At 47.6% G+C, this 13,548-nt stretch overlaps 1 protein-coding gene across 2 annotated transcripts in view; it reads left to right on the top strand.

Annotated features, from left to right (window-relative positions):
- Window positions 1-13,548, top strand: part of ADGRA1 (adhesion G protein-coupled receptor A1) — a 679,465-nt gene that overhangs the window by 357,443 nt on the left and 308,474 nt on the right. For both annotated transcript variants that reach the window (XM_029061334.2, XM_029061335.2), the window contains exon 12: window positions 2,444-2,659. In XM_029061334.2, coding sequence (XP_028917167.1) covers window positions 2,444-2,659 — 216 coding nt within the window. The remainder of the gene's footprint in view (window positions 1-2,443; window positions 2,660-13,548) is intronic.

Below are 13,548 nucleotides of genomic sequence, written 5' to 3'. Positions count from 1 at the left end.
AGAAGAAGAATTCCTACACGTCTTCCAACCATCCACTCCTCTTCCGCTTGCTCCTCAGCACACCAAGCTGAGAAACCTCAGTGCTCTTCCTATTTCACATTTTTCTCAGATTTCCCTTCACAGCAGAGAGACTCGGGAAAACCAAATAAAAAGAGATCAGAAGGGAGAGGCAAAGTGGATCGCATTTCATTTAAGCTCACTTGCCTAACTTCAAATGGGCTCAAGACATTTAAGGCAATGCTTATTTTCATGGCTGATTTAGTGCATTAGGAGAGGTAATTTTCCAAAATCAATCCCGGGGCTAGGAAGGAGAAGAAGAATTATACAGTAGGAAACAGGCTCGCTGTGTAAAGAGAAAAGACGTTCCCATAAATCTCTCCTCACTTATTATCCACAATTAAACTTCATTTTCTCTCTCTGTGTCTAATAAAATAATAAATACATGTTGGGAAGAGGCAGTGGGCTGGTGGGGGGGGGGGGGCAATGGATAGACCACAGATGTGGGAGTCAAGAGTTCTGGGTTCTAATCCTACTCCACCACTGACTTTGGGCTAGTCATAAAATTTCTACGGGCCTCAGTTTCTGCAGTTGTAAAATGGGGATTCAGTAGCTGTTCCCACTCCCCCTTACACGGTGAGCCCGGTGCGAGATAGGGACGGTGCCCAAACTGATTAAGTTATACCCACCCCGTGGATTAGTTCAGCGTTTGGTCCGGAAGTGCTTAACAAACACCGTTCTGATTAAATGGGGATAAGGTAAGTTCAGTAGTATTTATTGAGCGCTTACTCTGTGCAGAGCACTGTACTAAGCGCTTAGAATGTACAAATCGGTAACAGATAGAGACGGTCCCTGCCCTGTGACGGGCTTAAAGTCTGATCGGGGGAGATGAACAGACAAGAACAACAGCAATAAATAGAATCAAGTTCTCCTTCCCTCTTAGACTTTGACCTCTGTGTGGGACAGAGATCTGTTTATATCGTGTCTACCCCAGTGCCTAACCCAGTGTTTGACTCGTAGTCAGAATTTAACTATCACTACTATTATTAGTGTTATCGTAATTATTATTGAGAAACCAGTTTGCAGCTGTGTTTTACCTTTCATTTTCCTTTGATGGGTTTCCCCAGATCATTTTTCTCTGCCCCTAAACCAATCAACGGATCACTGATATTTATCAAGTCCTTGTGTGCAGAGCACTAAACTAGGATATAAACTCATTGTGGGCAAGGAACATGTCTACCAACTCTGTTGTAGTGTGCTCTTCCAGGTGCTCAGTACAGTGCTCTTCACCCAATAAATAACGTAAGCTCAATGTGGGCGGGGGACATGTCTACCAATTCTGTAATATTGTGCTCTTCAAAGTACTTAGTACAGTGCTCTGCACACAGTAAGTGCCCAATAAATACGATTGATGGATCGATGGTTACTAAAAGCTTGGGAGGGCGCAATACAGCAGAGTCGGTAGACACGGTCCCTGCCCGGAAGGAGCCTGTGGCATGAGAGACAACGTGGCTTAGTGGATAGAGTGTGGGCTTGGGAGGCCTAAGGACCTAGGTTCTAATCTAATTGGGTTCTAATCTAATCCGCACGTAGAACAGTGCTTGGCACGTAGTAAACGCTTAACAAATGATAATAAATGAAATAATGATGGTATTTGTTAAGCACTTAGTATTTGCAAAGCACTGTTCTAAGTACTGGGGGATACAAGGTGATGAGGTTGTCCCACGTGGGGCTTACAGTCTTCATCCCCATTTTACAGATGAGGGAACTGAGGCCCAGAGAAGTGAAGTGACTTGTCCAAAGTCACACAGCTGACAAGTGGTAGAGCCGGGATTAGAACTGTGGGCAAGTCACTTCTCTGGGCCTCAGTTCCCTCATCTGTAAAATGGGGATGAAGACTGTGAGCCTCACGTGGGACAACCTGATTCCCCTGTATCTACCCCAGCGCTTAGAACAGTGCTCTGCACATAGTAAGCGCTTAACAAATACCAACATTATCATTATTATTAGAACCCATGACCTCTGACTCCTAAGACCGGTCTCTTTCCACTGAGCCACGGTGCTTCTCAAACGCCATCGTCATCAATCCTGACTCGGCCACAAATCTCCTGTGTGACCGTGGCCGAGTCGCTTCACTTCTCTGAGCCTCAGTCACCTCATCTGTAAAATGGGGATTGAGAGTGAAAGCTCTAAGTGGGACAGGAACTGTCTCCAACCTGATTAACTTGCATCCACCCCAACATTTAGAACAGTGCTTGTCACATCGCAAGTACTTCACGAGTACTATAATTATTATTCTGATGATGATCATTATTAAAGTAGGTCCCAAATCCAGAATCCCCAGTCCCAAATCCAGGTCACGTAAAGTTCGCTCGCAAAGCGGGTGTGAATATCCAGCCCCGAGAGGCCGCTCGGTCTATACCGGCTCGTCACTGGTTGTCGACAGGTTTCGCTGAACATCGCTCTGGAGGCCTTTTGGATCCAACCGTCCAGCTTCCCGGGGGTGACCTGCACAGCCTTCCAGAATCGGCCCGCTTCCGGGGACTGGGCGAGGCTCAGCTGGGGGAGGCACCGACACCAAGACTTCCACCCGGACCAACGCTTGAGTTGGAAATGCCACCCCGGGGAGCCCGGCGCTCCCGGAGACAGTTTCTCCGCCAAGGTAAGAGATGCAAGCCGTGCATGCGGAGGGCTGCTTTATTATTTTACTTTTTCTGTGTGGCGGGGGGCATTTAATGGTATCCGTTCAGCAATTAGCGTGTTCCAGACACTAAGCGCCGGGGTAGGCGCAAGTTAATCGTCGTCCTGCAGTCTTAATCCCCATGTTACAAGTGACGTGACTGAGGCCCAGACTTGCCCAAGGTCACCCAGCAGACATATTCAATAGTATTTATTGAGCGCTTACTATGTGCAGAGCACTGTACTAAGCGCTTGGAATGTACAAATCGGTAACAGATAGAGACAGTCCCTGCCCTTTGACGGGCTTACGGTCTAATCGGGGGAGACGGACAGACGAGAACGATAGCGATAAATAGAATCGAGGGGATGGCAGAGCCAGGTCCTTCTCACTCCCAGGCCCGTGCTCTATCCACTAAGCCACACTGCTTCTCATCAATCCATCGATGAGGCGGCAGAGACGGGATTAGAACTCAGGTCCTTCTGACTTCCAGACCTATGCTCATTAGTTAGTCGTATTTACTGAGCGCTAACTCTATGCAGATCACTGTACTAAGCGCTTGGGAGACTACAGTATAACAATAGGAAAAGCAGCAGGGTGTAGCAGATAGAGCCCGGGCCCGGGAGTCAGAAGATCACGGGTTCTAATCTCGACTCTGCCGCTTTTTCTGCTGCGTGACCCTGGACAAGTCACTTCACTGGGCCTCAGTTATCTGTGATACGGGGGTTGAGTCTGTGAGTCCCACGAGGGACAGAGACTGTGTCCAACTCGATTTGTTCAGCGCCTAGTACAGTGCCTGGAACGTAGTTAGCTCTAATAAATACCATGATAATTATAGTGGTATAACGGACACATTCCCTATGAGGTTTGTCTAGTTCCACTAAGTTTCTTTATTGCACTAGAAGCAGCTCATAAGGAAGAGTTCTTGGAAATAGTCACATTTTTTTCACCTGGGATTTTACGTTGGTTCACCCGGATGCTTAAGAAACCTGAAATGTGATGTAAGGCAGGTCATATTTTCAGGGAAACTCCCTTACCTTTAATATAGTTCATTCCCTTCCCCCTAAATCCAGATAGAGAGATGGGAATATTATTTGGAATCCATTTTGAGTAACCCGAGAAAAATAATAATAAGCAAAACTCTTGGGAGAACGCTTCGTAATCTATCTTTTCTCGGATCAAAGAGAAAGGCTGAAAATCTAGTGGAAATGTAACTGAAAATATAATTTTATGTTCCACTGAGTATGTCATTAAATTTAAGGGTTCTGGGGTGAAGCTTGATGATCCTTGAAGAGGCTCTTATTTAATAGACTCTTGCCTTGATGCACTCTGTTTTCAAAATAACGGTTTTCTAGGTAAGACTTCAGGCTTCTTGAAACCTCAGATGAGTGGAATCGTAGGTAATATTCCTCTGCCGTTTTTCATGTCTCTGAATGAAAAATCCGACCGGGGCGTCGGTCCATGTAATCGCTTCCGTGGCTTCCTCGCTTAATTGAGGGTTAACCCCCGACCCCCAGACGTAGGCAAAATTCGGAGGCCAAGCCGGGGGCTAGGCCGGTTTGGCAGGGGAGGGGCAACTCCGGTTACGAGTCGGGAGCCGGCACTTGCCAGCCTCTGGTGAAAAATGGGGCCGACATGAACTGGAGAGAGCCCTAAAGCCGCTGAAACTTGCACCTGACCTCTAAAGGAACTGTCTCCAGATCCCCACCGAAGGCGGGAAGCTCTAAACTATCTGGCTAGGGAGTCTAAATCGTGATAATCATTGCGGTGTTTGTTGAGCACCTACTAGGTGCCGAGCACCGTACGAAGCTCCGGGGTAGGTGCGAGATCATCAGATCGGTCACGGTATCGGTTCTCACTCCTACTTAGACGGTGAGCCCTGTGTGGGAAAGTCCAACTAGGAAAGAGAACAGGTACTGAATCATTCATTCATTCAGTAGTATTTATTGAGCACTTACTATGAGCAGAGCACTGTACTAAGCGCTTGGAATATACAATTCGGCAACAGATAGAGACAATCCCTGCCCAGTGACGGGCTCACAGTCTAATCGGGGGGAGGCAGACGGCAAAAACAAGACAACGTAATCACGATGAATAGAATCAAGGGGATGGACACCTCATTATCCCCCATTTGATTCTCACCCCAGGCCCACAGCACAGAGGTGCGTTTCATTCGTTTATTCGGTCGTAGTTTTTGAGCGCTTCCAGTGTGCAAAGCACTGTACTAAACGCTTGGGTGGGTACAATATCACAACAAACTCATTGCTGCCCACAAATCGATTAGACTGTAAGCCCGATTAGACCGTAAGCCCGTCAAACGGCAGGGACCGTCTCTATCTGTTGCCGACTTGTTCATCCCAAGCGCTTAGTACAGTGCTCTGCACATAGTAAGCGCTCAATAAATACTATTGAATGAATGAATGAGCACACAGTCTAGAGGGAGGTCACAACATAATGTTCTGCCCACAGTGAGCACCGGGTGAATACCGTAATTGAGTGATCGATCGATTACTACTTAATATGAGGTTTACGAGAATAATAATAATGTCCGTATTTGTTAAGCGCTTACTATGTGCCAAGCACTATGCTAAGCGTTGGGCTAGATACAGGTTATTCAGGTTGTCCCATGTAGGGCTCACCCCTTCCCTCACCCCTTCATGTTATAAGAGAAGCAGCATGGCGTAGTGGATAGAGCACAGGCCTGGGAGTCAGACGGACCTGGTTTCTAATCCTGACTCTCCCACTTGTCTGCTCTGTCACCTTGGACAACTCACTTCGCTTCTCCGGGCCTCAGTTATCTCAACTGGAAAATGGGGATTGAGATTGTCTCTATCTGTTACTGATCTGTACATTCCAAGCACTTAGTACAGTGCTCTGCACATAGTAAGCACTCAATAAATGCTATTGAATGAATGAATGAATGAATTGAGCCCCATGGGGGACAAGGACTGTGCCCAATCCAATTTGCTTGTATCCACCCAGCATTTAGTACAGTGCCTGACACATAGTAAATACTCTGCCACCTGTCAGCTGTGTGACTGTGGGCAAGTCACTTAACTTCTCTGTGCCTCAATTCCCTCATCTGTAAAATGGGGATTAAATGGGGATTAAGACTATGAGCCTCACGTGGGACAACCTGATTACCCTGTATCTGCCCCAGTGCTTAGAACAGTGCTCTGCACATAGTAAGCGCTTAACAAAAACTTCAAAAATACCATAGTTATTATCATTATGTAGAGCACCAGGTGTATTCATTTTTCACTGGGATAATTATTGTAAATTGTAAAGTACAGCTTCATTAAATGAACAGAATTGCATTTAAATTGAATCATATACGATAACATGGATAGAAAATTCATAGTTGTCAGTAGTAAACCATAAAGCTCACCTAAAATGCGTATTTCATCGGTATCAGAATGCTAAAAGGAAAGTGAGTCTTAATTTATCTTTTTCTTGGAATCAAGCGCACAGTGACATTGTAATCAGAGGCTGATTCAGTAGCTGTTTGCAGGGCTCTTGGATTTAGGAACTACCCCAACATGTTAGCAGGTTTACTTGTTTTGATTTATATACATATATATATATATTAATATAATTCTATTTATTTACATTGATGCTATTGATGCCTGGTTTAGTTGTTTTGATGTCTGTCTCCTCCTTTCTAGACTGTGAGCCCGTTGTGGACAGGGATTGTCTCTCTTTTTGCTGAATTGTACTTTCCAAGGGTTTAGTACAGTGCTCTGCACACAGTAAGCGCTCAATCAATATGATATTGAATGAAGATAACTTTGTTAATGGGGAAACATAAAATGCCCAGTAAACATGGTCATTTTCAACAACAGGAGAGCAGTCCCCTAAGCTAAAGTGATAAATGGGAAGCCGTGTGGCCTAGTGGAAAGATCCCGGGCCTGGGAGACAGAGGACCTGGGTTCTAATTCCTGCTCTGCCAGTTGATAATAATGATGATGGCATTTGTTAAGCGCTTACTATGAGCCAGGCACTGTTCTAGCACTGGGTTAGAGACAAGATGATTGGGTTGAGCACAGTCCCTGTCCTACATGGGGCTCACAGTCTCGATCCCCATTTTACAGATGAGGAAACTGAGGCACAGAGAAGTAAAGTGACTTGCCCAAGGTCACACAACAGACAAGTGGCAGAGCCTGAATTAGAACCCATGACCTTATGACTCCCAGGCCCACACTCTATCCACGAGGCCATGCCTCTTCTTGAGTGACCTTGGGCAAGCCATTTAACTTCTCTGGGCCTCCACTGTAAAATGGGGATTCAGAACCTGTTTTCCCTCCCTCTTAAACTATGAGCCCCATCTGGTTCAGCCACTGTGTCTGACCTGATTAGCTTGTGTCAACCCCAGCCCATAGAACAGTGCTTAACACAAACCTTTTAATAATTGCCATGTTAAAAAAAAAAAAGTGGAGCTGGAAAAGCTCTTTGACCAAATCTTTCTTCCAGCACCCACTGGAGTGAAGTGTCATCATGGGCACGTCGGTCTTGAGGTGGAAAGCCGGCACGGAGAAATAGATTCTAGCGCTGGTGGGCCTAGAGACAAGCGTACGGGCTCGGGAGTCAGAGGACATGGGTTCTAATCCCGGCTCTGCCGCTTGTCTGCTGTATGACCTTGGGCGAGTCACTTAACTTCGCTGTGCCTCCGTTTCCTCATCTGTCAAATAAGGATGAAGACTGTGAGCCCCACGTGGGACAACCTGCTTACCTTGTAACTACCCCAGTGCTGAGAACCGTGCTTGGCACATATTATTATTACAGGAAGCACTCAATAAATATGATTGATTGGTTGTTGGACTGCACTGTACTGGGGACTTGGGACACTATAATGGACAGCTCTAATACCTTTTGTTTTCTTTTTGGTCAGCTGCAATATGATGCAAATACCCATGATCCCAGAAGCATTATTTTTTCCCCCACTTCAAAGCCTTATTGAAGGCCCAACTCCTCCAAGCAGCCTTCCCTGACTACACCCTCCTCTCCTCTTCTCCCACTCCCTTCTGCACCACCCTGACTTGCCCCCTTTATTCCTCCCCCAACCCAGCCCCACAGCACTTATGTATGTATCTATAATTGTATTTATTTCTATTAATGTCTATCTCCCCCTCTAGACTGTAAGCTTGTTGTGGGCAGGGAATGTGTCTGTTTATTGTTGCATCATACTCTCCCAAGCGCTTAGTACAGTGTTCTGCACGCAATAGGCACTCAATAAGTATGAAAGAATAAATGAATAAATGAGAAAGAGCAACTGTCACAGAGGGACAGGAATACCTTTATATCGCCAAGATCCGCCCTTTCCTCTCCACCCAAACGGCTTTCTTACTGTTACAGGCTCTCGTAATATCCCGGCTGCATTATTGTGTCAGCCTTCTCTCTGATCTCCCTTCCTCCTGTCTCTCCCCGCTCCGGTCTGTTCTTCATTCCGCTGTCCAGATCATCTTCCTGCAGAAACGCTCTGGGCATGTCACTCCCCTTCTTAAAAGCCTCCAGTGGTTGCCTATCGACCTCCGCATGAAACAAAAATTTCTCACTCTAGGCTTCGAGGCTCTCCATCCCCTTGTCCCCTCCTACCTCTCCTCCCTTCTCTCTTCCCACCGCCCACCCCGCACGCTCCGCTCCTCCGCCGCCCACCTCCTCCCTGCCCCCCGTTCTCGCCTATCCCGCCATCGACCCCCGGCCCACGTCCTCCCGCGGTCCCGGAACGCCCTCCCTCCTCACCTCCGCCAAACTCACTCTCTTCCCCTCTTCGAAGCCCTACCGAGAGCTCACCTCCTCCAAGAGGCCTTCCCACACTGAGCTTCCCCTTTTCCCTCTGCTCCCTCTGCTGCCTCTCTGCCCCCCCACATCCCCTTTAGCTAAGCCCCCTTTCCCCCCCTTTCCCTCTGCTCCTCCCCCTCTCCCTTCCCCTCCCCTCAGCACTGTGCTCATCTGCTCATTTGTATATATTTTTATTACCTCATTTATTTTGTTAATGAGATGTACATCCCCTTGATTCTATTTACTGCTATTCTTATTGTCTGTCTCCCCCGATTAGACTATAAGCCCGTCAATGGGCAGGGAATGTCTCTATCTGTTGCCGAATTATACATTCCAAGCGCTTAGTACAGTGCTCTGCACATAGTAAGCAGTCACTAAATACTAGTGAATGAAATGAATGAAGGAAGGAACGGTAGCAAGATGGGTGTAGTGGCTGTGGGAACAAGAGTGTTAAATCTGACCGGAGAGTTAATGAGAAGCTCCAAATCTTCATGGATTGTGTTTTTTATGGTATTTGTTAAGCTCTTACTATGTAGCAAACACTATTCTAAGCACTGGGATAGATACACATTTATCAAGTTGGTCTCAGCCCCTGTCCCACATGGGGCTCCCAATCGAAATAGGAGGGAGTAGGATTTCAATTACTATTTTACAGCTGAGGAAACTAAGGCTCAGAGAAGTGAAGTGACTACCCCAAGTTCACACAGCAGGCAACTGGCAGAACCCGGACTAGAATCCAGGTCCTCTGACTCCCGGGCCTGAGCACTTTCTACTCGGCTACACAGCTTCTCCTAAGTTTCCCAAGTCTGTGGTTAGTCTCATCAAGCCAGACTTTGGCCTATTATTTAAAATAATAATAATAATGTTGGTATTTGTTAAAAGCTTACTATGTGCCGAGCACTGTTCTAAGCGCTGGGGTAGACACAGGGGAATCAGGTTGTCCCACGTGGGGTTCACAGTCTTAATCCCCACCCACAGACTATCACTTACTGGTATAGCATATTAAGGAGAGAGAACCCCCTTTCACTATTCACTAGAGAAGCAGCGTGGCTCAGTGGAAAGAGCCCTGGCTTGGGAGTCAGAGGTCATGGGTTCGAATCCTGGCTCTATCATTTGTCAGCTGTGTGAGTGTGGGCAAGTCACTTCACTTCTCTGTGCCTCAGTTACCCCATCTGTAAAATGGGGATTAAGACTGCGAGCCCCAAGTGGGACAACCTAATTACCCTGTATTTATCCCAGCTCTTAGAACAGTGCTCTGCACATAGTAAGCGCTTAACAAATACCAACATTATTATTATTATTACCCCAGTGCTTAGAACAGTGCTCTGCACATAGTAAGCGCTAACAAAATACCAACTATTTACCCCTTCCCTGTTCTCTCCTTTACCCTTTCCATCTCCAGTGGCCATTTTGAAGCAGCATGGCGTCCTGGATAGAATCTGGGCCTGGGAGTCATTCATTCATTCAATCTTTTTCTTGAGCGCTTATTGTATGCAGAGCATTCATTCATTCAACCCTATTTATTGAGAGCTTACTATGTTCAGACCACTGTACTAACTGCTTGGAATGTACAATTCGGCAACAGATAAAGATAATGCCTGCCTAATAACGGGCTCACAGTCTAAACGGGGGAGACAGCAAAGTGAAACAGAGTGCTTACTATATGCGGAGCGCTGTACTAAGCGCTTGGAATGTACAATTCGGCAACAGATAGAGACAATCCTTACCCAACAACGGGCTCACGGTCTAGAAGGGGGAAGACAGACAACAAAACAAAACAAGTAGGCAAAAAATCATGGTTCCAATCCTGGATCCACCAATGCTGTGTAGCCTTGGGCAAGTCGCTTCACTTCTCCGGGCCTCGGTCACCTCGTCTGTAAAATGGGAATTGAGCCCGTGAGCCCCACGTGGAACAGGGACTGTGTCCAACCTGATTTGCTTATACCCATCCCAGCTCTTAGTACAAATGCCACAATTATTATAATAATTATTATTTTAGTTCCTTGTTCTGAACCTTTTAAGTAGAATGATAATAAAAATAATGATTGTATTTGTTAAGTGCTATGTGCCAAGCACTGTTCTAAATTCTGTAAAAGGGGGATTAAGACTGTGAGCCCCCTGTGGGATAACCTGATTACCTTGTATCTACCCTAGCACTTCATAATAATAATAATGTTGGTATTTCTTAAGTGCTTACTATGTGCTGAACACTGTTCTAAGCGCTGGGGTAGACACAGGGGAATCAGCGTGAAGCAGCGTGGCTCAGTGGAAAGAGCACGGGCTTTGGAGTCGGAGGTCATGGGTTCGAATCCCGCTCAGCCACTTATCAGCTGTGTGACTTTGGGCAAGTCACTTAACTTCTCGGTGCCTCAGTTACCTCATCTGTAAAATGGGGATTAAGACTGTGAGCCCCACGTGGGACAACCTGATTCCCCTGTGTCTACCCCAGTGCTTAGAACAGTGCTCGGCACATAGTAAGCGCTTAACAAATAGCAACAAAATGGCTTCACGGACTCCGTCCTCTCCTGGTTCTCCTCTTACCTCTCTGGCCGGTCATTCTCGGTCTCCTTCGCCGGCGCCTCCTCCTCCTCCCATCCTTTAACTGTTGGAGTTCCTCAAGGATCAGTTCTCGGCCCTCTTCTGTTCTCCATTTACACTCATTCCCTCGGTGAGCTCATTCGCTCTCACGGCTTCGACTACCATCTCTACGCAGATGACACGCAGATCTACATCTCCGCCCCTGTCCTCTCCCCCTCCCTTCGGGCTCGCGTCTCCTCCCGCCTCCGGGACGTCTCCACCTGGATGTCGGCCCGCCACCTAAAACTCAACATGAGCGAGACCGAGCTCCTCATCTTCCCTCCCAAACCCGGTCCTCTCCCAGACTTCTCTATCACCGTCGATGGCACGACCGTCCTTCCCGTCTCTCGGGCCCGCGATCTCGGTGTCATCCTCGACTCGTCTCTCTCGTTCACCCCACGCATCCTATCCGTTACCGAGACCTGCCGGTTCCACCTTTACAATATCGCCAAGATCCGCCCTTTCCTCTCCACCCAAACGGCTACCTTACTATTACGGGCTCTCGTTATATCCCGGCTAGACTACCGTGTCAGCCTTCTCTCTGACCTCCCTTCCTCCTCTCTCGCCCCGCCCCGGTCTATTCTTCACTCCTCTGCCCGGCTCATCTTCCCGCAGAAACGATCTGGGCATGTCACTCCCCTTCTTAAACAACTCCAGTGGTTGCCTATTGACCTCCGCTCCAAACAAAAACTCCTCACTCTAGGCTTCGAGGCTCTCCGTCACCTTGCCCCTTCCTACCTCTCCTCCCTTCTCTCTTTCTACCGCCCACCCCGCACGCTCCCCTCCTCCGCCGCCCACCTCCTCGCCGTCCCTCGGTCTCGCCCGTCCTACTGTCGACCCCCGGGCCACGTCCTCCCGCGGTCCCGGAACGCCCTCCCTCCTCACCTCCGCCAAACTGATTCTCTTCCCCTCTTTGAAACCCTACTTAAAACTCACCTCCTCCGAGAGGCCTTCCCAGACTGAGCTCCTCTTCTCCCTCTACTCCCTCTGCCACCCCCCCTTCACCTCTCCGCAGCTTAACCCTCTTTTCCCCCCATCTCCCTCTGCTCCTCCCCCTCTCCCTTCCCATCCCCTCAGCACCGTACTCGTCCGCTCAACTGTATATATTTCCATTACCCTATTTATTTTGTTAATGAAATGTACATCGTCTCGATTCTATTTAGTTGCCATTGTTTTTACGAGATGTTCTTCCCCTCGACTCTATCTATCGCCATCGTTCTCGTCTGTCCGTCTCCCCCTATTAGACCGTGAGCCCGTCGAACGGCAGGGACCGTCTCTATCTGTTGCCGACTTGTTCATTCCAAGCGCTTAGTACAGTGCTCTGCACATAGTAAGCGCTCAATAAATACTATTGAATGAATTATTATTATTAAGTGCTAGGGTAGATACAAGGTAATCAGGTTACCCCACGGGGGGCTCACAGTCTTAATCCCCATTTTACAGATGCGCTAACTGAGGCACAGAGAAGTGACTTGTCCAAAGTCACACAGCTGATAAGTGGTGGAGGCGGGATTAGAACCCACGACCTCTGGCTCCCAAGCCCGGGCTCCTGCTACTAAGCCACGCTGAAGCAGTGACTAATATATAACTCGATCCGGGGCCAGTATGTTTGGTTACACTGTAGTAATGTGTGCCTCCCTTACACAGCCTCTTGTCTGAAATTAGACATCAAACATCCCTCGGATCTTCGGCATCATTTTCTTTGACCTTTCCAGAACCTATCGGGAAGCCGATTTTCACCGGTACCCTGAGCTAAAGAGCTTTCACTGCATTTAACTTTAATTAGTTGAAATATTATCGACCTGTCTTAAAGCTGTGCTCGCCCCAGAGGACCTCGAAGCCCTTGAAATAATATCCTACAGGAATCTCTTCAGATATAAAGTGCAGCCGCCTCTCAGATGAAAGGGTATCCAAGGCTGCCAGAACTCGTGTTTTGGCTTCGTGTTTTGGTAGAGCATTATCGGGAAATCACAAGGGATCCATCCAATATTTTCTGCCACATGTCTGCTGTGTGACCTTGGGTAAGACACTTCACTTCCCCGTGCCTCACTTCCCTCATCTGTAAAATGGGGATTAAGGCTGGGAGCCCCATGTGGGACGAGGACCGTGTCCAAACCGATTTTGTTGTACCTGCTTGATTAGCTGGTCGTGGCTCAGTGGAAAGAGCCCGGGCTTGGGAGTCAGAGGTCATGAGTTTGAATCCCGGCTCTGTCGCTTGTCAGCTGTGTGACTTTGGGCAAGTCATTTAACTTCTCTGTGCCTCAGTTACCTCATCTGTAAAATGGGGGTGAAGACTGTGAGCCTCACGTGGGACAACCCGATTACCCTGTATCTACCCCAGCGCTTAGAACAGTGCTCTGCACATAGTAAGCGCTTAACAAATACCAACATTATTATTATTATCACCCCACCGCTTAGTACAGTGCCTGGCTATTCGTACTGAAGCTACTAAATTCATTTATTCAATTCATTCATTCAGTCATTTATCGAGCACTTACTGTGTGCTTGGAAAGTACAAT

The sequence above is a fragment of the Ornithorhynchus anatinus genome, chromosome 3 (genome assembly GCF_004115215.2).
Source record: "Ornithorhynchus anatinus isolate Pmale09 chromosome 3, mOrnAna1.pri.v4, whole genome shotgun sequence".
NCBI lineage: Eukaryota > Metazoa > Chordata > Mammalia > Monotremata > Ornithorhynchidae > Ornithorhynchus > Ornithorhynchus anatinus.
Note: the sequence above shows the minus strand (reverse complement) of the source record. Positions and strands in the feature narration are given on the sequence as shown.